This window comes from Zonotrichia leucophrys, chromosome 14, assembly GCF_028769735.1.
Source record: "Zonotrichia leucophrys gambelii isolate GWCS_2022_RI chromosome 14, RI_Zleu_2.0, whole genome shotgun sequence".
NCBI classification, from domain to species: domain Eukaryota; kingdom Metazoa; phylum Chordata; class Aves; order Passeriformes; family Passerellidae; genus Zonotrichia; species Zonotrichia leucophrys.
In genome coordinates, this window is record NC_088184.1 from 2,828,081 (window position 1) to 2,853,368 (window position 25,288).

Genomic DNA, 25,288 nt, shown 5'->3' on the forward strand with positions numbered 1-25,288 from the left:
CCGGGTGCTTTATGAGGCCCCACTCGCCCTTTGCCCTGGCGCGGCCGAGATAAGGGCTGGGATCCACCGCCTTGGGCCCAGAGTAAACACGGGCTGCTGGCTCCTGCCGGCACCGCTGCCCTGCTCCTCCCTGCCCTGCTCCTCCCGCTGCTGCCAGCAGCCCCCAGGCCATGCCAAGCCACCCTTTGTCCTGGCAGCAGGGTGGCAAAGGACACCACAACGCTGCTGCCTGGCGGGAGTCATTTATTCACTCGTCCCATCACCGGCTCCGGCCCGGCCGCTCCGAGCGCCCCGGTGCTGGCACTGGGGCCACCGGGTTTATCATTAACCGGGTGGCACGTGGCGGCACCGGGGCCACGCTGGGGTCACAGCCCCGCGAAGGGCTCTGCCTCCAGCCCCGGGCGGCCCAGCAGCTCCCGCCCCGCGCCCGCCGGCTCCGGCCCCGGCTCCACGGTCCAGGTGGCCAGCAGGTCGCTGAAGTCGGGGGTGCCGCTGTGGAGCAGGCCGGCGGGGCCCGGCTCTTTCCAGAAGGAGGGCGGCAGCTTCCTGCGGTGCATGGGGGTGATGTGGCCGTACTTCCTCTCCAGCCGCTGGCTCCGGCCGCCGGGCAGGCAGCGGTGCACGCCGTACTCGAAGAGCTCGGTCAGCGGGCCCAGCCTGTGCGCGGCCCCCGGGCCGCCCCGCGGGGCCTCGGGCACGGCCGGAGCGCTCGGGGCCGAGCCGCAGTCCGCGGGCACCGGGCGGCTCCCGGCCGCCTCCTCCCGGCCCCGCCGCCCGAAGTAGCGCTGGATGTCGCAGCTGATGAGCTCCGAGAACTTGAGGAGACGCAGCGTGGTCTCGGCAGTGCTGGAGACTCCGGCCAGCTCCGGCCTCACGCTCTCCCCCACTGCTTCCACGTCCTCCTCCTCTTCCTCCTCTTCTTCTTCCTCCTCTTCTTCTTCTTCCTCCTCCTCCTCGGAGAGGTCGGGGAAGTCGGGCTCAGGGTGCGTGGGCAGCAGCAGGCCGTGCGGGAAGGGCGAGGGCAGCCGCAGCTCGGCCAGGGGCTGGATGACACCCGCGGCCATGGCAGCGCTCAGAGGCACCCCTGGGAGTCACCCTGTGATGGGGACAGCGGGGTCAGGGTGACACAGCCTGCCACCAGCCCTGAGAGCCCAGAGAACCGTGCTGTGCCACCCATGGCTAAGGTGAGGCCACAGGGACAGCAGGGTCAGGGTGACACAGCCTGGTACCAGCCCTAGAGCCCAGAGAACGTGCTGTGCACCCATGGCCAAGGTGAAGCCATAGGACAGCGGGGTCAGGGTGACACAGCCTGCCACCAGCTCTGAGAGCCCAGAGAACCGTACTGTGCCACCCATGGCCAAGGTGAAGCCATAGGGACAGTGGGGTCAGGGTGACACAGCCTGGTACCAGCCCTGACACACCGCCCAGGGGACCGTGCTGTGCCACACCATGGCCAAGGTGGGGCCACAGGGCAGCAGGGATGTAGGGTCCCTGCACAAATAATGGGGTGTGGGATGTACCCACCAAGCTGGGAAAAAGGGGGCAATGGGGGTATTCCCCCTGAGACAGCCCCACTCAGCCCAGGGACAGCAGGCAGCAGGGGTGTCCCCACCAAAGCATGGGATATGAGGCAATGGAAGCATAACCCTGAGTGGCGGGACATGGAGGAGCAGAGATGGCATTCCCCTAAAAGGGGACATGGGACAGTGGGGATATTTTAGCTGAACCCTGGGACATCAAGCAACAGGGATGTCCCCCACCAAGCCATGGGGTGTGGGACAATGGGAATGTCCCTAAGTCATAGGATGTTTGCACTGACCTGTGGGACATGGGTGTCCACACCAGGTCATGGGATGCAGGGCAGTGGGGATGTGGGGCAGAGGGATGTTCCCCTTCACCCCAGGGCTGTGCATGGAGGTGAATGGGGGCTGAGCACCCACCCCACAGCTCAGGGCCCCTGAGCCCCATACCCTGCCCATACAATGGCCCCTTGGCTTTCCTGGTGACTGAGTCCTGTCTCAGGCCCCTTGCTGCCCGCCCTGCTCAGCTGGCAGAGGGTCCCTGTCATCTCCCTCAGCTCACCCAGGGGGATGGTGGCTGCTGCCATTCGGTGATGGGGTTACCCCAGCACCATCCTGCACCCCTCTGGGCTCACAAACCCTGAGCGAGTGGCAAACAGGCTGTGCCTCTGCACATGGTCCATCTGTCCCACCCTTCTGCCCTTTTCCCTCCCTGGCCCTGTGCATTGTCTTGGTGCCTGTGAGCTCTGTGGGACAGTGCCCAGCCCTCTCTTTCCTGCCCAGGTTTTTGTGGAAAGGCCTGGTACAGCGTGCCTGCCTCCCTGCCCTGCTGGGCTCTGACCACAGCTGGCTTTCCCTGAGTTGGATGTCGCCCCTTTGCAGCTTGTGCTCCCTGTGCTGAAGGGTCCCCAGCCCTGCCTCGCTGCAGGACACCCCAGGCCATGCTGAGAGAGTCTCAGAGCAGCACCAAATCCTGGGGAACCAAGCGCGGTGCCAGGACTTGCACCCAGCCTAAGGTCACCCTTGCCATCTCTGCGTGTCCCTCTTTGTGCTGCCCCATCCCGGTACCCCTGGTGCTGCCCCGGGGCTGGGCTGTGGGAGGCTGTGGGGGCTCAGCCTCACCTCCAGGCTGTGAGGAGGGGCAGCGGGGCCACCCCAGCCCGCCCTGCCGCCCCCTCGGCCGGAGGAGCCCCGGGACGGGAGGGCATCCCCGGCGCGGCTCCGCACTCACCTTGGCGCTGCCGCCCGGCCATGCATAGGCTCCCGCGCCGCTCCCCCTGCCCGGCCCTCCACCTGGGCCTGAAGTATTTATAGCGGAGCAGCGAGCTGACGGCTGGCAAATATTTGGTAGCCGTATTGTAATAGTAGACTCGGTAAACAGAGCTGGGGTTTGCTTTAGCACCCAGCAACGGGAGAGCGGCGCGGGGAGGGACGCGGGGACGGAAGGCAGGGCTCACCTTAATGGTTCACTCGCCAGGGGATTTTCAAGTGTTGTCCCTGTAAATTCACCTATTAAATCGGCAGCCCCAGCTGCCAAACTGCCCGCACACTTGTGCCGAGGGCTCTTATCTCCCTGCTGATTGGAGGTGAAATCAAGCTTTGTCAAATAGGCGTAAAATTAAATTTCATGCTATTTTGACTCCTGGAGTAGGGATCTTCTGAAGAACACACTGCGTATCGAGCCATGCCTCTGCAAACAGGGGCTGCCACTGCAGTGGGCAAAGCCTTTCCTGGGGTACCCCAGGTGCTGCAGCACCTTTGTGCAGGTTCAGAGCACTCATCTCCAGCCTTGTGCCCTTTGAGATGGATGTTGGGCTCCCTGATCAGCCCTGAGAGGGGTTTCGGAACCTGTGGATGCAAAGGTGGATATGCCATGTCGAGAGTGTCTGATCCAGCCCCATGGCAGGGACAGAGCTGGGTGACAGCATTTTCACCCTGTGCTGTGGCCCGTGGCTCCCCTGTGGGGACAGGGACAATGACACTCAGCTCAGGTCACAGACAGGCTGTGCCACAGGTGCCATTTCTGCCCTGGCAGCAGGATGTGCCAGCAGGGACATCTGGGGCAGCACAGAACAGGGCCAGGGGGCACAGATGGCTGGGGATGCACGGTGACCAGGACACAAGATGGCCAGAGGACAGGGGACAGCCTGCCCCTGACTGCTGAAGGGATGGCAGGGGCCTGACACAGCACCTGACCCTGTCACAGGTGTTGGGGACATTCAGGGAGTGGGACATTGGCCACTGGGCTTGGGGACAGCCACAGCCCTGCCCCAGAGCTGCCCTGCTCTCCTGTTTTGGGGGTGACCACAGCTCCCTCGGAGCCCTCCCTGCTCTGAGCACCGTGTTCTGAGGTGCCTGCAGGGCTGACAGGGGTCCCCAGCTCCTGGCAGGGCGCAGCCCCGGCGAGGGCACTGTCCCAGCCTGGGCAGGGCTGTCACCCGCCCGCTCCCCGGGGCTCCCAGCGGGGACAGGGCTGCCACCGGCTCCGCTGAGCTCCCCAAACGCTCCCAGCGGCGGAGCGGGGAGGGAGCTGCGGCCTCCCGGGCCCTGCTGGGCAAACACGGCGGGTGGGAGCTGATCAACCACGGGCACCCTTCGGGCTGCTCCTGCCGTCAGCCATTGTCACCCACCCGCCCGGCACGGCTCGGCCCTGGCACGGCTTGGCACGGCTACCGACAGCCACCAGATCCCCGGGGAGAGGCGGCTCCCTCTGCTGCCCCAGGCAGGGCAGGAGATGGGGAGAGCTCCTCTCGGAGCTTGGTTGTTAATTGTGTTAATTGCAGCCCTGAGATGTGCGAAGGCCTCTGTTTCAGCCCGCGCGTCCGAAGAACGAGTCAGAGCTCTTCAGTTTTCGGTCTTGAAGTTGTTTATTAATTCTTATCTATTAAATTTTCTGTCTGCCCAGCCGAGATCTGCTCAGCAGGGCAGCCACAGGCACTCTGACCACCCTCGAGGCGGTGTTGTCTTTTTATACTACAAACTACATATAACATATTTACAATTACTTTCTAATACTTATCACCTATGTTAGACAGTGCACTTCTACTCTAAACCAATCCCAATGTGCCAGCATCACAGCAGAAGATGGAGGCCAAGAAGAAGGAGAAGAAAGATTAGACATGCCCAAGTTCCTCCATCTTGTTCCCAAAACCCCCATTCCAAAAATCCTAAAATCTACATTTTCACCCTGTGATAATTTTATTATTATACTATTTAAACTTCTGTGGCTTTCAGGTCCTCATACAAAGCTGGTAATTTGCTCCATGGGTCATAATCAAACCCACAGGTGTTGTGGGCTCTGTGCCAGGGTCTCTGAGCCCCCTGGCAGGGGGTCCCAGGAACTCTGGACACCCAGAGGGATGCACTGAGTTCCGACAAGCTCCCACAGCCTCGGGTCAGTCTGGCTGGAGGAAAGGGCTGCTCTGACCCTTTGGGCAGCTCGGGAGGGTCTGGCCATGCTGGCGAGCAGGTCCAGGTGTGGGACAAGGTGTGGGGAGCTCATGACTTGGCTGCTGGCTCACAGAATTGGGTGTCCCTCTCTGTGGGAAGGAATGGCCCATTTAGGGAACGCCCAAGGCTCAGCAGGACCGCTCCAAGGGCGGGCAGCAGGGAGAGGCAATGCCACTGGGCATGTGGCTTTGCACCCATTCCAGTGCCCAGGGTGGCCATCCCTGCTCCAAACTTTGCCCGGGCCGGGCATGAGGAGCTCCTGTTCCCCAGGGCAGGGGTCTCTTGCCTGCAGAGCCCCCCGCTCTGATCCTGCTCAGCCGGGATGTCGCACCGGGGCGGCGGCACAGCCCTGCCCGGGGCTGGCTCACGCTGCCGTTCCCGGAAAGCCAACGGAGCTTCAAAGCTGGGGAAAAGCAGGCACGGCTGTGTCAAATCCTGCACCGGGGCTCCGGCTCTAACCCTCGCTGCCTGTGGAGCTTTGTGCCAGTAAAGAGATGGGTGGGATTTCTCCGGCACGGGGAGTATCCATCGAGCAGCCGGGAGCTCAAGGTGGAGAGACAAGAGGTAAAACTCATGGGAGTGGTGCGAGCTGGAGCTGACAAAGCCAGGCAGGGAACGCAGCACAAGCAGCAGCCCGAGCTCCTGCAAAACCACGGCCCCATCCTCCCTCCAGCGCTGGGGGAGCAGCCACGGACCGTCCAGTCCTGTCCTGTCCCCGCTCCTCTCCGGGCTGCGCCCGTCGCCACGGGGGCTCATCCCCTTGTCCGTGCGCCCACCGTGCCTCGTGGTGCTTCCGCCCGCCCCGGCCATGTGTCCTGTCACCCCCACCCGGGGGCTCTCCTTTCCCCGCATTCCCCTCCACGCATTCCCCACGGTGATCCCGAGCCGCCGCAGCGCGCTGAGGACGGCAGCCAGCGCAGCCCGGGCCTGCTCCGGGCGGGCACCAGCCTGTCCCGGGGCGCCGCTGCAGCCTGGCTACTGCCCACGGCCGGCCACCCCGGGCCGCTGCCATGGCGGTGCTGGGGCCCGGTTCCACCGCGGCGGGGCCGGGGTCGGGGCTGTAGTGGGGCTGCCCCGACCGACCACGCCCCTCGGCCCGACCACGCCCCTGTGACATCACCGCCGCTTCGTCTGACCGCGCCCCTCTGATGTCACTGCCCCTTCTGTCTGACCACGCCCACCTGACGTCACATCTGCACGCGCTCAGGCCACGCCCATCAGACCGCCCAGTCCGACCCCGCCCCCTGGCGGACTACCCTTCCCGTCATGCAGCGCGGCGCAGGGCGGGGCCGCTTCCGCTCAGCGCTCGCCGCGCGTCGCCGCTGCTGAGGCCGCTGAGCCGTCGCCGCCCCAGGCCCCTGTCCCGGTCTCGGTCGGAGCCGCCGCCTCCGGACCGGCCCCGCCATGTCGGCCCAGGCACAGATGCGGGCCCTGCTGGACCAGCTCATGGGCACGGCCCGGGACGGTGAGTAGGGGCGGGCGGGGCCTGCAGGAAACGCCGCGGCCTGGCGGCCGCCTCACCGCGCGAGGCCCGGCCCGGCCCGGCCCGGCTGCTGCCGCCGCTCCGGACCTGCGGCGCGATCCGCTCCCGCCCTCCCGGCTGCGGCCTCGGGGCGGCGGGGCGGGCTGGGCCTGTCCGCGCCCGGCCGGCGGAGCTCCCGCCGCGCCCCCGGCCCCACAGAGCGGCCGGCGCCGCCCCGCCGCCCCGGGCCCCGCTGCCGCGGACAGGCGCGGGGCCGGCTCCGTGCCCCACGTCCGCAGGCGCGTAGGTAGGTGTGCCCGCAGCGCCCGGTGCTGTCCGGGACGAGAAATGTGACAGCCCGTGCAAAATACGGTCCCGCTGCGGTTTGTGTCTCCCTTCTGCGACTCGCTGGGTACTTAAATTCCCTTTGGCACGTTAACAGGGCTGTCCAGGCACTTTGCACTTTGTTTCGTAAGTGAATAAGTGCTTTTCTTTCTCTGTGTATTGAGTTGCTATTGAATTGCTTCCCATATTTTTATTTCATACAAACTGAACAATTGTGGCCCCTCTATTTTATTTATAAAGGTTCAGTGTATCTTTGCCTGCCTACATCAATCTGCAAGGGAGTTGCAGAAAAGCCTCATGTTCATCGAGCCGTGAGTCACAACCAATTTTTAAAGCTGTTATAACAAAAAAAAAAGTGTTTGCTTTTTTTCACAAGTAACTTTAAAAGTGTAGCTTAGAAAGAAAAAAAAAATTAAAAAAATTTCAGTAGACACGACATTATTCCTGGATGCTTGTGAATCCTAAACTATATTCATACTTTAGTATTACACATACCTGTGTCATATGCACAGATGAGCTTTAAAATTGTCACATACCATTACCACTTTGCCTTTACTTTTATGTATCATTCCCCTGACTTCCTTACTGCAGGTGTGGGCAAGAAAGCTTTTCCTTTAAAACTTTTCAACAATGGGCATAAAATTCTGCAGCTGAGGTCTTGAAGAATGCAGATGGGTATAGTATGTGTTGGAGCTCGCAGTGTGTATTGACTAACTTTGTTCTTTTTTTATTATTTATTTTTTTGCTTTTCTGATATTGTCTCGTTTAAGTGGCTCCTGAGTGTAAAATGTCCTCTGAGGGTGGGCTGGGGGTGGGCAGCACGTGGTGTGTTCCAGGCCAGGACCTGCCAGCTCCTTCCTTGCAGGGCCTGGGAGAGCACACCCTGCATAGCTGGGTTCCAAACAAACGGACTGATGATGGCTCAATTATCACCTGAGCAAAGAGCCCTTTCCTGTCAATTTTGCCCAGCACAGCCCTGTTTTGTGATCTGCTAGCGTGGGGTTTGATATCTCCTGCCCTTTTTTCACAGTAAGAAAAAGAAAGGGTGGAGAAAATAACCAGGTTTTGGCTGGGAGCCAGCCTGTCTGTCTCCTTTTCTCCTCTGGCTGTGCTGCTGCTTTATGTGGATGACAGGCCTTGGACATTGCTTGGCTCGCCAGCACTGTGTTTAACATGGTGTCCTGGGTGAATAAATGCTAAAGTAGTGTTTGTTGCCAATTATAAGTGTTCCAGAATATCCTGTTACCCTCTAAGCTTTTTTTTTTTTATTTTTTTGAGTAATTTTGGGGAGCAGGAGCACCAAATATTTTAATCTGCATATAGAGGTGAAATGTTCATGCTGATGCCTGTGTTCTCCTGGTGTTCTAATGTCTCCTTATTTAAACCACACATGAATTGCAGGAGATGAAACCAGACAAAGGGTGAAGTTCACAGACGACCGTGTGTGCAAGAGCCACCTGCTGGATTGCTGTCCCCACGATATCCTGGCTGGAACAGTAAGTGTGTCCTCTGGGATGAGGGGTTCTGCTGAGGAGGGTGTTGGTACAGCTCTTGTCTGTGCAGGGTGGGTGACTTCTAGGAGAGATCAGGTTTCTGTGCCCAGAGAGCAGGCACAATCCTAGTTCCACTTCCTGTGATCTTGTATGGAACTGCTCTCACTTCTCAAAAAAAAACCCCAAACAGATAAAAAACCAAACCAGGAGTTCTCAGAATTCACCTGAAATGCTTTTTCTTTTACAATCCCGTGAGAAATTGCAAAATTATTTCTGTTTTAGCAGTTTGAGGTAGTCAGAGCTTGCACCTTGTCCCATGGTGGTTCCAAGGCTGTAGCTGGGTGCTGCCCTGGTTCACTGCTGCATCTTCAGGTTAGCAAGGGTTTCCTGCACAAATCCTTGGAGATTGTCAGTCTCCTCTCCCCAGCCCTGATGGAAGAGCAGCTTTTCTATTGTTACTGTGATGGTGGTGGCAGGTCACATCTCTGGCTCAGTGTTGGTTGTTTGAGCTGCTTTGGGATTTGTGTCACTCTGCCCCACTGCTTTCAAACAGTTCCCTCAGCTCCTTTGCTGTTCCCTCTGTGGGAACAGGGCTGGCCAGTGTTCAAAGGTTTGGCTCATGAGCTACCTCTGAGAGCAGAAGGTGATGTGGGCTTTTAGCAGTGAGCTCTTGTGAAGGAAGTGTTCACTTGAGGCTCCCAGATGAAAGCTGCAGCCTGACTTTGGAAAGAAAACTGTGTCTTTTGTCACCATCACTGTGCAGCAGGCACAGGATGGAGGTGAATGTGGATGTTTGAAATCCATCTTTGCCCTTGCTGTTTGCATGAAATGCTGTGGCAATTCAGTGTCTGTCCATTTAAACCAGATTGTTGGAAGGTGCTGTGGTTGTTTGCAGCCCTTCCTGCTGCTCCCTGGGGAGCTGGCTGGGCACAGTGGGTCCCCAGCAAAGGGAGGGCTGGTGCTGCTGCCCCTCTGGTGTCACCACCATAGCAGCAGTGTGGCAGCACTGGTAGGAGCTCTACCAAAAGCTGCCTCTGCTCTGAGCACTCAGACTTTAGCTTCTCAGTAGCTCCTTTGCAGAATAAGATTTGAAAAGCTGAATACCAATCTCTGTAGCTCTGTTTTTTAGAATTCATTTGAAGCTCAGATGTGTTTTGCAGTGATTGTTCCATCAGCCTCTGTGTTACTTCACCTCCATTTGAGAATTTTAAACTTCCATCCTTTGTAGAGGTCACTGTGGTCAGGGTGTGTTTTTTGACACAGTTTTTTGGGCCCAAAGGGTGTTTTGAAGATGAAGGCTGCCTTCTGCCTCTTCTGGCAGGTTTTCAGAAAGAGGGTAAATGGGGAGTTGAAGGGCTGGTTCAGCATAAGTGATGTGTATGAGCTGGTGCCAAAGCATGCAGGAAGTCTGAAGTGTTTCAGGTGGGTTCTGAGTCTCCTGGGACAGAGAAGCACCTTGAGGAATTGGTTTCTTCTGCTTTTGTTGTCACTTGTCCTGATTGAGTTGTCCTTTCCCTCTCACTGTGGGGTTTGTGCTCAGAAGCTGCAGGAGCAGGAAGAAAGGCTGCTCCTGCCCAAGGGATCTTGTGGCTCACTCAGGGTGGTGTGGTGGCCCTGAGGTGGGTGTGGAGCTCTGCCCCTCTCCCAGCAGGTTCCTGGGGGCCAGAGCAAGTGTTGGTGCTGCAGATCTGTGTTGAAAGAACATGTGATGTCCAGAACAGGAAGAGCATTTCAGCTGTCCCTGCTGCCAGTACAGAGTGAAACTGAGCTGGAATGTGCAGCTCCCTCGTGATCCCAGGCAGCTTCAATGGCACTTCCAGTGCTCTGCTAGGGAAGAGCTGTATGGGTGAATCTGTCTCAGCTGGGTGGGGTGTAACCCATCTCTGGGTGTGTTACTGCAGAAATCAGGACCTTTTGGAAACTTCCAACAGATGCTCTTGGCCTTCTGTGCTTGCTGTGTTGTGCCCTCCCCTAAGGCATTGTTGCTGCTGCATCCTCGATGTGTGCAGATATTCCTTAGTGGGAACTGATTGAAGGCAGCAGGAAGCTGATCCCTTGGGGAGCTGTGCTCAGTGAAATGTGATGGACTCCTACTCACTGACCTTCAGGTGCAGAGTAAGAAAAGGAGTCCAGACTGTTAACAAAGCTCTGGAATATTCCTGAGGGCTGCAGGAGGCCTGGTGATGTTTGCTTTGTTTAGGTGTACGAATGTCACTGATTGTAAGAGTTGTTATTTTAACTTGGTTTGTTCCTGTGATTATTCTCTTTTTGGCCTCAGAAATTTGTCTAAACTTGCCACTAAATAACCTACAGTGGTTCTCTTTGGTCTCTGTGGGTAAGGAGGAACATTCTGGGAGAGCAGAAGTTGGTTTAGTGAGCCCATGGGCTGTTACCTTTGCATCCACATCCTTTGTGGTGAGTGCTGAGTTCTCCATGCAGCTCATGGTGAGTGTATTTCTGTCAGTGAAAGTGTTGTAGCACATTGAGAGATGGCATCAGCTGGCAATTCTCCTGAATTTCAGCTCCACTAAGAGGTGGACAGATGAGCCTCAAAGCTGCCCAGACTGAACATACCCTGGAAATGACATCCAGGGAATTAATTGTGTACCCTACTGGAGAATATGAGTTGAAATCTGTAGGTTCTAGAAATGTTTTTGTGGGTTGAGAGGGGAGGGGTCGGTGCTTTCCTTTTTCACTTGGATGAAACTCTGCATCTCTGATCACTGTTAAAGCATCTTTGTGGAAATTTCATTTTGTGGTGAGTTGCCAGTTCAGTGGAAATCATCAGAGATCCCTCAGAATGTGAATTTCTCAGCAAATGTGAGCAGGACTAATTATCAGTGACATCTAAATGTCTTCAGTCTTTGTGTGTATGTGGAGTTCAATCTTTGCTCAGGCTCTGCCTGTCTCACATAGCTGTGTTTTAAACCCCCCAGTGTTGAGTGGAGCAGGTTGTGGGCTCTGTGGAAAGGGTGAGTGTTCTGTGAGCCCTCCTTGGCATGAGGGGAGGCTTTGAGGCAGAGGGCTGATGGTCCTGCCCCGAGTGAGCAACACCTGTGGAAGTCTCCTTGCACTTGAGCATCTCAGAGGGTGTGGAGGAAGATTTGAGGTTTATAAACTAGTGAGAACTGAATGTTCTTCCCTGAGGAAAGTTTAGGGATTTGTTAACAAGCAGGGAGAGGAATTGGGAGCTTCAGAACAAGCATTGGCTGTTCCAAAGTGGTGAGAGCCCCTTCTCTGAAGTGGGGTTATTGGCTCAGATAAGAATATTTATAATGTGTGACAATCACATCCAATACCATTATTTTCTCCCTATCTTGGAAAGTGATCTCAGTAGCATGACCAGAAGAATGAAAGATGTGTCACATCATAGAAAGTTATTTTTGTGGTAAAATAACAGGAACTCTCTAGCATTCTTTGAAGTGGCTTGCCTGAAGTTGAGAATGATCAGGCTCTAAAAGTACCAAAGTGCTTTTTTTGCAGGCATTACATTTCTATCATTAGAGAGCTCAGCAGGAGTATTCTGGATGCAGTGTCTGTTTCTGTGGCCTGTAGCCTCTGTGGCCTCCTGGTTCTGGTAAATCTGAGCAAAATGAGGAAAGCTAAATAGCAGCAAGTCATCTGGATTTTTTTTTTCTTTTTTTAGAAGAATAAAAATTTAGGTGCCAGTAATAGGCACCTGCTGAAAACCTGAGCATAAACTGGTAGAGTTTGCTTTAGTTGCTTTGCTTCATTCTTAACACTGCTCTCTGAGTGTACTGTTTCATGTGAGCATCCCCAGCTTTAGTTTGTGATATTCCACAGGGATTCAGAGTTATCCCAGCTCAGCTTTCTCTGCAGTTCACTGAGCTGACCCCTGTTGTGCATGTTGAGGTTTGGGCTCCTGGGGACTGGTGGTGACAGTGAGAGAAGAGGGTGGTGATTTGGGATGTTCCTTCATGCAATGACATGTACCTGCCATTCCTACAGTGGCTCACAATTAGGGCTTTTATTATTTTGGCTTTCAAAATGTCATTTTCTACTTTAGGAGTAAGGGGAAGGTTCTTTGTTACAAATTGATAATGTTGAAATGCAGCTTCCATGTCTTGAGCATAATTGACTTGGGTTCATGTGGCTACTAACTGCTAGATGGGAGAAACAATAACAAATTCAAATAGTGGAGTGCAGTGGGAGGGAAGGGCAGCTTTCTGGGAAGGGAGATGCTCTTAAATCTCTCATTAAATGGGCTTATATGTTGGACTTTGCTTTGCTGGGCAGGTTTTCAAATTCCAGGCTGCAGCTGGATGTGGGAAGGGTCTGGCTGTGGAATTAACACTGTCTGTTGTTGCTGAGTGTGGGCTTGTGCATTGCTGCTGGCTGTAGCCCTTAATCCTTTTAAGTCCTTTTGTTGTTGGTAGGGAGCATTCTGTGTGTGTCCCACAATTTGTTGTGCCATATGTTCCTTGGGCTCATCCTGACACAGATGTGCATTTCCAGAGGAGCTTTAAACAGGCTGCAGTGTGTTTTCCTGGGCTGTGGCTCCAGGATCACAAAACAAGTTCTGGCAAGCATGTGGTTCTTGTGGTTCTGGTACCGAGAGGTTAAGAGAAAGCTGCTTTTCTGAAAATACTTTATTTTGATATGATGCAGTTGGCAAGAGACATCTGCTGCTTGGAGGGTTCTTATGTGGGTTCTCCTTTTTCTTCTAACAGAGAATGGACCTGGGAGAATGTACAAAGATCCATGACTTGGCTCTGAGAGCAGATTATGAGATTGCAAGTAAAGAGAGAGACCTGTTTTTTGAGCTGGATGTAAGTATGAAGAAATTTTAGTTACTTTTGGGGAAACTGCTTCTTTAAGTTGCTGGGCTGAACAGTAGAACTCAGTGGCCATTTCAGTACATCATGTTGCTTGATGTGTTACCTGTCCAGAATGTGCAGCCCCTTCCTGAATGTCAGCCTGGCTGCTGACTGGAGAATGCAGAATTAATTATGGCCTTTGCCACCCCATTAGCCCAGGGAGCTGGGAGGCTCCTGGCATTCCTTGGATCCCACAGCTGCTGCTCTGTACCAGGTTCTTGTAACCTGCTGCCCTGTCCCACAAAGAGATTTAACATTAAAAACCTTCTGTTCAGTAGTTTAACTTTTGTCAGATTTAGCTTTCATTTCACCTTTCTGTGGTGGAACAGATCAAGGGGAAGCACAATTCTGTCTTTCCCTTTCATGTTATTCCAGTGCTTTTGTCTTTGTGCCTGTTGCTCCTGCATAGGAAGGAAGTTCCAGTGCAAAGCAATGTTGATGTGTCAGAATAAAGGAACTGGGTCAGGTTTACAGGGCAGGGGTCAAATGTAACTTGTTCTGCAAAATGTCATTTGTTTTTTTCTCAAAGCATCAATTCTTGAGGTTGTTTGTGCATTATACAGGATTGCAGCTGTTGGCTGTCAAAGCTACATCTGGCACAGAGAGCAGCTTCATTCATAATTCTTTGTCTGATCATGCAGGCCATGGATCACCTGGAATCCTTCATTGCAGAGTGTGACAGGAGAACAGAACTGGCCAAGAAACGCCTGGCTGAGACACAGGAGGAGATCAGTGCTGAAGTGTCTGCAAAGGTATTGGCCTCTCACTGGGCATTGCTTCTGAAAGTCTCACTGGGAGCACTGGGGCTCTCTCTGACACCAGTGATAGTGGGGAGTAAGGCTCCACAGAGGATTTGGGGATTCCAGCCATCCTCCCCAAATGGCTGCTCTGGCCATTCTGGAGGCAAAGAGCACCAAGGACTCTAAGAGAGATTGCTTTAGAATGGAAATAAAGCATATTGATTTCTTCCCTGTGCTGTGAAATGTTACCATAATAATTTAGAATAGTAAGTCCATCATCCCCTGATTTTTGTTTCATTTAACAAATGCTCATGGAGTTTCCTTTTTGGAAACTCACCTAATTGGGCCAATACAAGACATTTCTGAAGCTGATTTTGTGGCCTCTATGCTCACCTGTAAGCCAGAAATGACTGGCAGATCATGATCTCTCCACATCCAGTTTCTCTTTTTGCCACATGTCTGTGACTCTGTTGACATTCGTCCACCAGTCCCTTTTGTTGAAAACTTTTGGAGATTCATGGTCATCTTCCAACAACAGATTTCTTTTCTTCAACACAGTATTTCTTTAAAAAAAATGAAAAGTTCTCCTGCAAGCTTTATCACATTTTTATCTTACTAAAAACTAACTATTCTCTTCAGGCAGAGAAAGTCCATGAGCTGAATGAAGATATTGGAAAACTCCTAGCTAAAGCAGAGCAGCTGGGAGCTGAAGGAAATGTTGATGAGTCTCAGAAGATCCTGATGGAAGTGGAGAAAGTCCGGGCAAAAAAGAAAGAGGCAGAGGTACAGTGCTGGCTCTCCTGTGGGTTGGCTGGGTGGTGCTTTCTGCCTCACACCTCCTTTTCAGTTCCAGCCATGTGCCAGCAAACAGGTGGCCAGTGTGGTGTGGTGGATGAAATGATTTTTAGAAACTTTTATCTAGTGCAGGGAGGGTTTCATGCTCTGAAATATTTGGTCACCAATCCCTTGCAGGGATAGATTTTGGGTTAGCTGTGCCCACAAAGCATTTGTGTGGCACCTCCTTTGTGTGAGGGTGGGTTTTGATTCTTCAAAGCAATTCTTTGCAGGGGTTTCCCTGGAGGGTTGTGTCTCCCTGACATTTGTGTGGGTTTTCTTGCCTCCCTGTAGGAAGAATACCGAAATTCAATGCCTGCATCCAGTTTCCAGCAGCAGAAGCTGCGTGTGTGTGAAGTCTGTTCAGCATATCTGGGTCTCCATGACAACGACCGGCGTCTTGCTGACCACTTTGGAGGCAAATTACACTTGGGTTTCATTCAGATTCGTGAGAAACTGGATCAGCTGAGGGTAATCCTCTCTGTTTTAAACCACCCCTTTGTAGTTCTGAAGACCTTGAACACTTCTATTAAATTAATACAGAATTCTTTGCAGAGGGCTTGTAAAAGCTCAGAAATTTCCAACTGCAGAATTCCTAAAGCATCAAACAGAGCTTTGTTTAGCCTTGTCTTGGGTTCTGTTCTCTCTTTTCTGGGTAACTAAATATGTACCCTCAGAATCAGTCAAACCACAGCACTGCTATAATTTATTCCTTTGAGTTTTGGTACAGTAATTCTTATTAACATGACAGAAATTTGTTACTCTGGGTATTTTTTTGACTTTAAAACTTCTTAATGAAATGTTTGAACTGAAGTTTCACATGGTTCTGTCAGTGAACAGATCTTGACTAGCTGAAGCCATTAGGAGTTTTCTGAAATTATTCATAATGGGTTGTGGTACTGGCTTTGCTTGCAAACAGAGACCTTTAGCTGAGTCAGAGTTGTGATTCCTGTGCCTCACTCACAGTCCATTGAGGTCGGTGCCTCAACTGAGAAAAATGAGAACCTTGACAGAGGTCTTAACTCAGCACATAAAATGCAGTGCAATGGTTCTTTGTCTTGCTACTGGAATGGTCTCCTGCAGATCTGACCTGTTACTGTGTGGCTGTAAATAATGGCTGTTACTGCATGGCTGAAATATGATGTGGGTTTGTTTTTTCCCCCTAGAAAACAGTGGCAGAAAAGCAAGAGAAGAGAAACCAGGATCGTTTGAGACGGAGAGAGGAGAGAGAACGAGAGGAGAGGATGGGCAGACGGTGAGTGGGACCTGGGACCTGGCCTGTAAAGTTTAGAAATGTCTGATTCCTTGTACATGAGCACTGCAGGAGTTCAGCATCTGCTTCTGGAGTGGCTGTTGGATGTGCTCCAGATGCTGTGTGAGCATCTTGGGATTCAGTTAAAGATTAAAACAATGCACAAATCCTCCACTCCTCCATCTTAGAGTGATTGTACATGTATTTTGATCTCCCCTATGTGTCTGAAAGGTGGGAGTTCCCTGTAGTCCTGAGGCTTATATTGGCCTAATCCCTGTCTTAGGGAATCTGAATCTGGATAAAATACCCTCATCCAGAGCACCTGAGTGGGAAAGTTTAAGATGAGTGAGGACTAGGCTTGCTCAAAGGGCAGGAATTCCCTGGACAGCCCTCCTCACTGCTTGGAGACTTGGAGGTGACAACAGGCTGGTGTCCATGTGCCAATAATGGACTGCATGTAACTTTCCTACAATCAGTGAGGTGTTCTGGCAAGCATTTCCTAAGGAAGCTGAGGGATCCCAAGGAGTGGCTGCTTCTGGTGCTTGTAGCTATGTGTCACCTTCTGCTCAGATGTCTGTAATTCCTGAGCAGTGGGAGGGGCTGGTTTTCTGATTGGTTTTCTCAGGACAAGCTCTTCTGCATCTTGCTAGCTGAACTGGACAAACAATTTCTTCTGTACTTAAACTGAAGTGGCAACTTGTGTGTAAGCAGCTCAGCTAGCAGCCTGGTGTGGGGAGGGTGGTTATTTGCAGGGCTCAGGCAGAGGAGGTGGCTGGGCAGGAATGCTGTTCTGATTGTCACAGCATTTCCCTGCTTGTTTACCTTGTGTGTTTCTCCTCGTGTACTTCTTGCATCAAAAAGACCCCAACCTTGCTGCCTGTGCAGAGCTATTTTTGAAACTCAGAGTCAGCTGAAGAGTGACTTTGTCTGAGGAATATGAGATTTATAACTGCAGTGTACTCTAAGATGATGCTGGCTCTGGCTATACACTGCTGGAATTGCTGACAAATACCAGCATGGTCATTTTTGTTTATTATAAAGATGGGAGCCCCAAACTGTTACTCATTATCCACATAATTTTATACATGTTATGCATAACTCCAGTTAGGGTGTTAATGTGGATTTTCTCTGGGGATTTCCTGATGTGTTTTGAAGGAGCAGTTCATGCTACAGCTTTCTGTGGAACTGCAGCACTTCATGGACAGCCTCACAACTTTCTGTTACCCATGCAACTGTAATGCAGTTGAGTTTGGGAGCTGCAGGATCAGGCAGTAGCTTTTCAGTGCAGGAGTTAATCAGAAGGGACTGCTGTTGCTGCTGCTGTGGTCAGAGGGGAGGAAGTGAAACGGGAAGTGTCTTCTCATGCAGCTGCTTCATGGCAGACCCACAGCAGGACTCTGCCTAAAATGGACTCAGTTTGTCTCCATGGTGCCTCTTCTTCCTGGAGGTCATTTCTCTGTAAAAATTGCTCAACAGAGTTGTTAAGGAAGAACCCTCTGGATCTCTTTGTTGATCCACATCTTCTCAAAATGCTGGTTTTCTTCCTCCTGTGGTGTGGCTGTGGTTTTGTTTTAGTGGTTTTTAGAACAAAAAACCTCAAGCCCTCAGTTCTTGAGAGCTGAAGAGCCTCTAGAGTTCACAGGTAGTGCATATGTGGATGCATCTGATGAGGGGCTTTGAAAGCTGCTTTGGAATGTTTATATAAGGCTTAAAATAGGAAAGCTCTAAGAACTGCATGGAGCTGGCCTAAAGTCTGAGTTCTTGCTGTTTCCATATGTGACAGTACTCAGAGACTGTGGCCTTTGCTCTGGCTCTGTGCAGAGGCACCTGTGTGCTCCACAGGAAAGCTTGTTAAGGAGTCAGGAATGCCATAAGGAAGAGGTCAAATCAATTGCCTCTCCACAATGAGAACTTGACCTGAGGGAGGACAGTGGCTCTCCCAGTGGACACTCAGTGTCAGAGCTGAGGTTAGTCCAGATTTCTTGGTCACTTACCTGCTGGGAGCTGTGCACACCATGCTCACAGAGGCATTTTTCCATCAAAAACTAATTGGTGATGTCTACCACCTTCCAGCCAGCCTCTCTTATCCAGAGCTTGGTACTTTAAGGAACTGCAGGAAACATGTTTCCTTCAGAACTCTTCTTGTCAGCTCCTATACAGCACCTTCATGGTGTTACTTCAGTAGGAGGAAGAGTATGGCTTGACTTTAGGAGTCTTTATTGACAGGCACTGTGGCATCCCTGCAAACCTGTGCATTCCCTTGTCAAACTCTGCATCTCAATTAATTAATTAATTTGTCAGTAAGCTGTGATTGCACATAGGAATGAGTGAACTGGATTCCACCCTAGTGGTAATAAACACAAGTCTTGTGTGATATTCCTGGTGGCTGTTGGGTACTCAGTAATCTCTTGAGGCTGGAATTCTGTGCAGAAGTGGCATGCTGGGAGTGCAGACCTCAGTGTTTGCTCCCACAGAACACCAGCAAACAAGACTGGTGGAGGTGCCACATGGATTTCCTTTGTGTTAAGCTGGACAAAAGACAGGTTATGAAACTCAGCAGAAAGTTTCTGTGATACAGGGACAAAAAGAGAGGAAAAAATAAATAAAATAGACTTGCTCAGTTCTCTTGCTCTTATAGACACCAATCTTCTTTGTGTCCTGCTGTACAATGATCAGGCTAGTAAGGACAATGCTGTTCTCTTGGATACTTCCTGAATGCTGAAGTTTGGTTCTAGGGAGTGATTATCAGATGTTTTTGTGCATATCCCTGCTTGCATGAAAAGGCAGCCAGGCTTTTCAGGGGATGTGGAAGGGCTTTTGTGGATGTGTGCACTGGTGGTTCACAATAAAGTGATCAGGAGGAAAAAGAACAGTAAGAACTTGGAGTAATTACAACCACCAGAAGAATCCAGCTGCCTGCCAGGTGCCTCCAGGAGGTCCTGCTGCTGTGTCAGGTTCTGTTGTTACTGGGAATGGAGGTGTGTGGTTACTGCCTTGCTCTCCAGCTTTATCAGCTTCTCCTTCAGCTGGTCATGTGTGTAGACTCCAAGTTCAGCTCCACTTTGTTTACAGTCCTTACCTGAATTCCCTTCTAAATTTGGGGGCTTTTTTAACTTTGTACCATGACTGAACAATCCTATTTCACTGAAGAAATGTCAGTGCACATAGATTTTCTTAATCTTGTCTTATCCAGGCATGGTTTTAAATTATGTTATTAAAACAGATGCTTCTCTGTTGCTTCTTAAATTCTTGTCTGTGTGTAGCTTTCATGTCAGAGTGCCAGAGCAGCTCTGTGGGGTGTAAATTGAACCTGTGTGTGAGTCTGTGCAGTGGGGAGCAGTTACAGGAGTGAGACTCTGAGTCACTAAACAGGGAGAGGAGCCACTTCTTAATTAAAGCAAAACAAGACTGTTCAGACAGCGTGTGATGTTCATCTGGCTCTGAAATGTGGCCACAGAGGAAGAGGGAGGGTGGAGCCTCCATGTGCAGAGGTATTTTAAGTGGTGCTGAGTAATGGTGCTGCTGAAGCTGAAAGAATTCTGCCGTTGTTATTTACAAACTGTCAGGAGCTAATGCTGACAGCAGTAAGCTCAGAGTGCCACACATGAGCTCTGAAGCTCGTGGAATGTGAGAAAGGAGAGCAAGGCCTGGATTATTCTTCTCAAGTGCTTTCTAAGGATTTTCAGTTTATCTCTGTCACTTGTCAGTAATAGTTCTTCTCTTGTGGCTGTGTCCCCTCTTTTTTCCTAGTTATCTTTCCCAAAAAGGAAAAACAAATTGTTGCAAATTTCTTCTAATGTTTGGTAAACAAATACAAGGAGTGAGAAAAGACTGGTTTTTTTATTCAAACCCCTTTAGCATGCAACTTCCTCAAAGGAACCAAAATCAGAAAACTGGCAGATGTCTTTCTGATTGAGAGTGGCACTTCTCGAAAATGTCAGAGTTGATCCAGCTGGTGTTAGACTGCAGGGAGTAAATAGTAACAAATATCCACAGAAAATTAGTTGGAAAGGTTCATTGGGGTGCTTTATTAATAGTATCTGATTTCTAGACTTTTCTGTAGTGACAGGAAGCGCAGTGTGCAGAAATTAATGTTTTCCTGTTTTTGACAAATTCTTGTTCCTAAAATTGAAGCTAACAAAATGTTTTATTTGCAAGCTTTTTTTTTTTTTTTTAATAATATATCACTTGAGGTATTGATTATTCCTGTGAAGAGCTGCCAGGATGGATGAATTTTCCTCCTGAAAACCCACTGGCTCTATCATAGTTTTTCTCACTTAACTCTCCTCTCTTTTCTAGGTCTGGATCAAGAAATAGAGATCGTCGAAGGTGAGTACCCTGTTCTGCACTTCTTCCAAATGCCTGGTTGTGTTTCTCTCTAGCTGAGGTTTTTCCTGGGTCTCACCAGTAGAGTTCACTCAGTGCCTCAGTGTCAGGTTTGCTCCCTGGAAGAGATGGGAAGTGCAGTTTGGGCAGCTCCCTGGTGCTGCTCAGCTTGGGGTGGCTCCTGGGGCTGTAGATCAGGGGCTGAGTAGCCCGGCCAGGATGGGCTCTGTGCTCCAGTGTGAGCCCGTGGATGTCCCTGAAGCCTCTTTTCATAAATACCTGATACACTCCCATGACTGTAATGTCTGAAGTATCTGTTGTATATATGATACCTCAGATGTGAAAATACAGAGATTTGAGATTAAAACCCCCACATCTCTGGGAAGAGCTTGCCTTAATGCTATGGCAACACGCTCTGTGATAATGGACCTGGAGATTTCCCTGCCTACTGCTTTGGCATCTTTCTTATTTTTAAAGCAGGGTGGAATAAATCTGCTTTTAAAGTGCAGGACATTCACAAGGAAGATTCTCTTAGGGTTATGGTAATATCACAGGCCATTTCCTTTGGCCTCACTTGTGAGCAATGCAGGTTGTAAGCTGTGCTCTGTCCCTTGCCACATGCTTACAATAACGGTGGGAGCTTTTTCTATAAGCTTCCAACAAACTGAGTAACCCATGGCATTCTCTTGGTAGCACAAGGCCCAGGAGGAGGCAGCTGCCCACTGTGTGGGTGTGGGCAGGGATGTCGACGGCAGAGGCTGGACTGAGTCGATGCTCTGGGTATTTGTTACTCAGGAGAGGCTGAGAGGCGGCTGAGGGGGCAGAGGTGAGGCAGCTGAGGGCGCAGGCGTGAGGCCCTGAGGGCGCAGGCGTGAGGCCCTGAGGGCGCAGGCGTGAGGCCCTGAGGGCGCAGGCGTGAGGCCCTGAGGGTGCAGGTGTGAGGAAGCTGAGGTACATATGTAAGGCCCTGAGGGCGCAGGTATGAGGCCCTGAGGGTGCAGGTGTGAGGAAGCTGAGGTACATATGTAAGGCCCTGAGGGCGCAGGCGTGAGGCCCTGAGGGCGCAGGTGTGAGGCCCTGAGCCCGTGTGTGTTCCCTGCAGATCCCGGTCCCGCGAGCGGAGGCGGAGACGCTCCAGATCAGCCTCCCGGGAGCGGCGGAAGTCGCGCTCGCGCTCCCGGGACCGACACCGGCGCCACCGGAGCCGCTCCCGCAGCCACAGCAGAGGGCACCGCCGGGGCTCCAGAGACAGGAGCTCAAAACACAAGTAGGTATTCCACACTGGGTGCTTCTGCAAAGGGGAGTCCTTGGCTCACAGTGACCTCCCTGACCCATAGAGTGAGCAGGGTTCTCCAGAGCAGCTGTGCCGGCCTGTGCCAGCTCCTGGGCCAAAGCAGGATTCCCCAGGGGTCTCGGCTGTACAGCAGGATCCCAGCTGAGAGGAGAGTCTAGGAGATAGAACAGGTTCCCTGGTTTGCAGTGCTGAGCCTCGAGATGCTCCTTGGATGGGAAGCAGCACCCTCAGCTAGCTGAGCTTCCTGGGCCTGTAGAAGCCAAGTGCCTGAGAGGCAGTTTGGATATTACATTTCTGTAGTTATTTTCTGCCTCCCAGATTCCTTCTCTCAGTGCTGGCATTGGGAAGGAGTCTATGATTTGAGATCTGGGGGCAGTCTTCTGTTAGAAGGCTGCTTGAGAGAGACAGAATTCTTTAGGAATCAGCACTTTTTCCTCCTGAAAAAGAAATACAGGAGGAGTGTGCCATTCTTCTGTCTCTGAGGAGAAGCACTATAGTCCAGAGAAGGGCTTTAAGTCTTTCTGAAATTCAGCAAAACAGCCTCTGTGTTGGAGGAAGGATGAGGCAAGTGTGTGTAGGGTATTAGAAAAATTGACTGGAATCACTGTGTTCCCTTACAACCCTTCTAAGCCCAGGAGCAGGTCTGCCTCCAGGTGCTTGCTGAGGTTACATCTGGATTTTTTTAAAGCCTCCTGCTTAATAGGGGAGTGCTTGAGCCCTGTCACCTGATTAGGTACCAGCAAGTACAATTCTAGAAGTATAATTCTAGAAACAAACCTACTGTTGTGTGTCTTGTGTCAGTTTAGCTAAGGGGTGAGAACAGCTTTTCTTTTAAAGACACCTGGTGAATGGGAGGGAAATAATGGTCTGAAAAATAAGTCTGTTAATAATTGAGGGGGGTTGTAAATACTGTTGATTCTCCAATGGCTGAGATACTAAAGTGCTTTTTTAAATCTGTCTTGAACATGAAAAATAAAGAAAAGAAGTTTGGACAATTAGGAAGTGAGGAAGATCCTGTAATAACTATTACTAAAGAGCAGGTAAGGGATTACTTCGGAACCCCTGAACACATCCAAACCAGCCCATGAGACTGCAGGGGGATTGGCCAGCTCACACACCTGCACAAAACTGCTCAGAGCTGGGGACAGGCCAGGATCAGTCTAAGAAAACAAACGAAAACAAGAGAACAAGCAGCAAAAACCCTGTTTCCTGAAAGAGGGTTGATGAACTCTGCCCTCAGGTTCTGCTGGGCTGAGCTCTCACTTGCTGAAGGAAATGGAGAATGTCACAGGATGTGGAGAGCTCAGGGTAGGAGGTCTGCAGGCAGCAGGCATTGTTGTGGAAAAGGTAGAGAGGGAATGTCATCAGACAGACTGATGTTAAATGACACAGTTTAATGAAAATGAAATGGCTGTTGGTTCTGATGTATCAATTTTGCAGTATTTTCAAACCTTAAAATCAACAAGAATGAAAGTGGAACCTCTAAGGTACCTTCAGTTGTGACTGTAAAAAACCCTGTGTACTGAGCCTTGAAGTAAAATGTAGGAGCTTCTGCTGAGCTCCCTCAGGGTCAGCTCCTTTTGAATCCTGCTATTCCCTGAGCTGGCAGGAATCTCACAAGAAACAGCCTTTCAGATTAGACCTAATGTGAGCCTCCTGTTTAATTCTGCGTGGGCTGACACAGGGAAGCGCTGCTGAAAATCTGTGGCTGTGAAAAGCTGTGCTGTGGGCTGGGAATATAAATCTGTACCTTCCTGACTTTGAACCCAGGATGCTGCCAGAGCCAGCAAAGTGAGAAGCCCAGGGCTGAGCCAGCAAAGAATCCAGCTGGTATTTAAAGCAATTGAGCAGAAAGCCAGAGCTTAGGGCATAATGAAAAACTGCTCTGGAAGCCATGAAATGAGCTGAGTCAGAGATGAGGAAAAAATTGTAGGCATCTCAGGATGGCCCAGAAAAATAATGAGGGGCACAGGGAAGACCTGAGAGAGCTCCTGTGGCAACAGCTTGAAAGGATCACTCAGAGGAAGGAGGAACAAAGGCTGTGCTGTGCATGGAAACCTCACAGAGGGCCCAGAGCTGCTCTCATGGGGGACCCTCTCCCCGTGGCACAGCAGCCAGGCACGTTCCTGTAGGGAACCTGCATCCCACAGCCCTGCCAGGGAAAGTTCTGCTCGGTGGGGAGTTGACAGTGTTTACTGTGAAGCTGATAGCGATGGTTTGCTTTGTACTGCAGATCTTCTAGAGATCGATCTTCAAGAGAAAAGTCCCGAGACAGAGAGAGGAAAGAGAAGAGCTCTTCTGAGAGGAGGCACGAGAGCACAAATGGCAAATCTCGTTCCAAGAGGTCAGAAGAGAGAGAAGCTGGCGAGATCTGAACTCAAACGATCTGTGTTGCACTGTAAATAGTCTGATAAACATTCTACACAAAGCCTAAATTTCCCATTTATATTTACTGAATACAACTCATCTTTTGTAGTTTGGGATTTTTATTGTTTGGCAGATAGCTGTGAGTTTGTAGAGACACAAGAGTTACGTACTGTTTAACAGGATTTTGTTTTAGTAGGAATAAATAAATCTGGATGGATGGTTTTCAGTCCAGGCCAGTGTGGACACCCCGTGTTTGTCCTGACTCAGCGGTCAGGGCCACGCTGTGCCTGGAGCCCTGAGCTGCCCTGACCTTTGTAACGCTTCAGCCCTTTCCAAAATTCCCTCCTGATCCTCTGTGAGCACACCAGTAGCACTGGTTCTCAATTATATTTTTTCCTTCTGTTTATATATGTTAAAAAAAAAATCAGATTTCTTTTTTTTTTCTTCCTTTTAGTACTTAGCCATCTCATTTTTATGTCTCCAGCACTTGAGAGTTGCCTCACTTGCCCAGCTAAGGCAAAAAAGATAAAATTTGGCCCTGATCTATTCTGAAAGCTGTTTGTCATTGAGGATGACCAGATGAGCTGAACCATGTTTCTAAGCTGGGCTTAACTCTGGTTTTGGTACCTTTACAGTTCAGATAGCTGAGTTGGTGTGAGCAGAGCAGTGGGAACCTGGCTGCTGTCATCTCTAGGGAGGCACAGCCACAGCTCCTCTGCCTCTGTCCTGTGCTCTCTGCAGCCAGAGCTGCCCGCGGGGCTTTCTGCCCTGCAGCCCAGGGCGTTGCTGTGTTCCAGGCCAGTCAGGCAGAATGTGCCGAGGTGACCGGGGCTGGAGCCCGTGTCCCTCCCGGGAGAGCGGCACCGGCCGCGTCCCCACGCCCTGGGAGCCGCTGCCGTTGTCACTCGCTGATTGCACCTCGGCTTGTTCCCCACGAGGGCAGTGCCAGCCCCAGCCGCGACCCCGGGCCCGGCATTTTGTGGGATCGGTGCGAGCGCAGCCGCTGTCACCCGGCGAGGCCGGAGCCGGGCAGCTGCTCGTTAGCGCGGTTCATTACCGCCGCTAATTGCCGTTCCCAGGGCCGGGCTCCGGCCGGCGCTCCCCTCCCTCCATTCTCTGCCTCCCCCCGAACGCGGCTCCGGTTCCGCCGCGGTGCTGCCCCGGTGTCGGTCCCTAGTGCATGCCCCCCTTCCCTGTCCGTTTTTACGATGAATTCCGCGGTTTCACGTGTTGTTTTTGTAACCTCCGTGTGGGGCGCGGGGGGCGGCGGGCGCGCGCTCGGGGTGCCTGTACGTGCCCGTGCTGTTCTCCCGCGGTCTGAGCGCATTAAAGATCTGTGTTTGTGGCTCCCGCTGCTGCCCGGACTC

At 51.7% G+C, this 25,288-nt stretch overlaps 2 protein-coding genes across 6 annotated transcripts; one reads left to right on the top strand and one right to left on the bottom strand.

The window, feature by feature from the left end:
• Positions 1 to 359: 359 nt before the first annotated feature.
• PERCC1 (proline and glutamate rich with coiled coil 1) lies at positions 360 to 2,798 on the bottom strand. The gene is made up of 2 exons (XM_064725501.1): positions 2,752 to 2,798; positions 360 to 1,096 (listed from the first exon to the last, which is right to left on the bottom strand). Exon 2 carries the CDS (start codon positions 1,062 to 1,064, stop codon positions 366 to 368), a length of 699 nt encoding a protein of 232 aa, XP_064581571.1. The 5' UTR covers positions 1,065 to 1,096; positions 2,752 to 2,798; the 3' UTR covers positions 360 to 365.
• A 3,391-nt stretch (positions 2,799 to 6,189) lies between these two features.
• LUC7L (LUC7 like) lies at positions 6,190 to 25,269 on the top strand. Of its 5 annotated transcripts, none has more exons than XM_064725841.1 (11): positions 6,229 to 6,435; positions 7,018 to 7,088; positions 8,179 to 8,273; positions 12,962 to 13,060; positions 13,750 to 13,860; positions 14,488 to 14,631; positions 14,977 to 15,153; positions 15,849 to 15,937; positions 20,234 to 20,263; positions 21,363 to 21,527; positions 23,788 to 25,269. In XM_064725841.1, the coding sequence occupies exons 4-11, from the start codon at positions 12,965 to 12,967 to the stop codon at positions 23,927 to 23,929; spliced, it is 954 nt and encodes a 317-aa protein (XP_064581911.1). In that variant the 5' UTR covers positions 6,229 to 6,435; positions 7,018 to 7,088; positions 8,179 to 8,273; positions 12,962 to 12,964; the 3' UTR covers positions 23,930 to 25,269. The 5 variants fall into 5 exon arrangements, with proteins under 5 accessions (XP_064581907.1, XP_064581911.1, XP_064581908.1 ...); XM_064725838.1 differs by lacking the exon at positions 7,018 to 7,088 and adding an exon at positions 22,533 to 22,594 and having other exon boundaries at positions 6,238 to 6,435; XM_064725840.1 differs by lacking the exon at positions 6,229 to 6,435 and adding an exon at positions 7,369 to 7,457 and having other exon boundaries at positions 7,029 to 7,088.
• The last annotated feature ends 19 nt before the right edge of the window (positions 25,270 to 25,288 follow it).

Excerpts from the sequence above, each read along its gene's own strand:
- LUC7L (XM_064725837.1), top strand. The coding sequence starts at position 6,375 with ATGTCGGCCCAGGCACAGATGCGGGCCCTGCTGGACCAGCTCATGGGC. Across the intron at positions 14,632-14,976 it reads CAAAAAAGAAAGAGGCAGAG|GAAGAATACCGAAATTCAAT; the intron begins GTACAGTGCTGG and ends GCCTCCCTGTAG. Across the intron at positions 15,938-20,233 it reads GAGGAGAGGATGGGCAGACG|GTCTGGATCAAGAAATAGAG; the intron begins GTGAGTGGGACC and ends TCTCTTTTCTAG.
- PERCC1 (XM_064725501.1), bottom strand. The coding sequence starts at position 1,064 with ATGGCCGCGGGTGTCATCCAGCCCCTGGCCGAGCTGCGGCTGCCCTCG.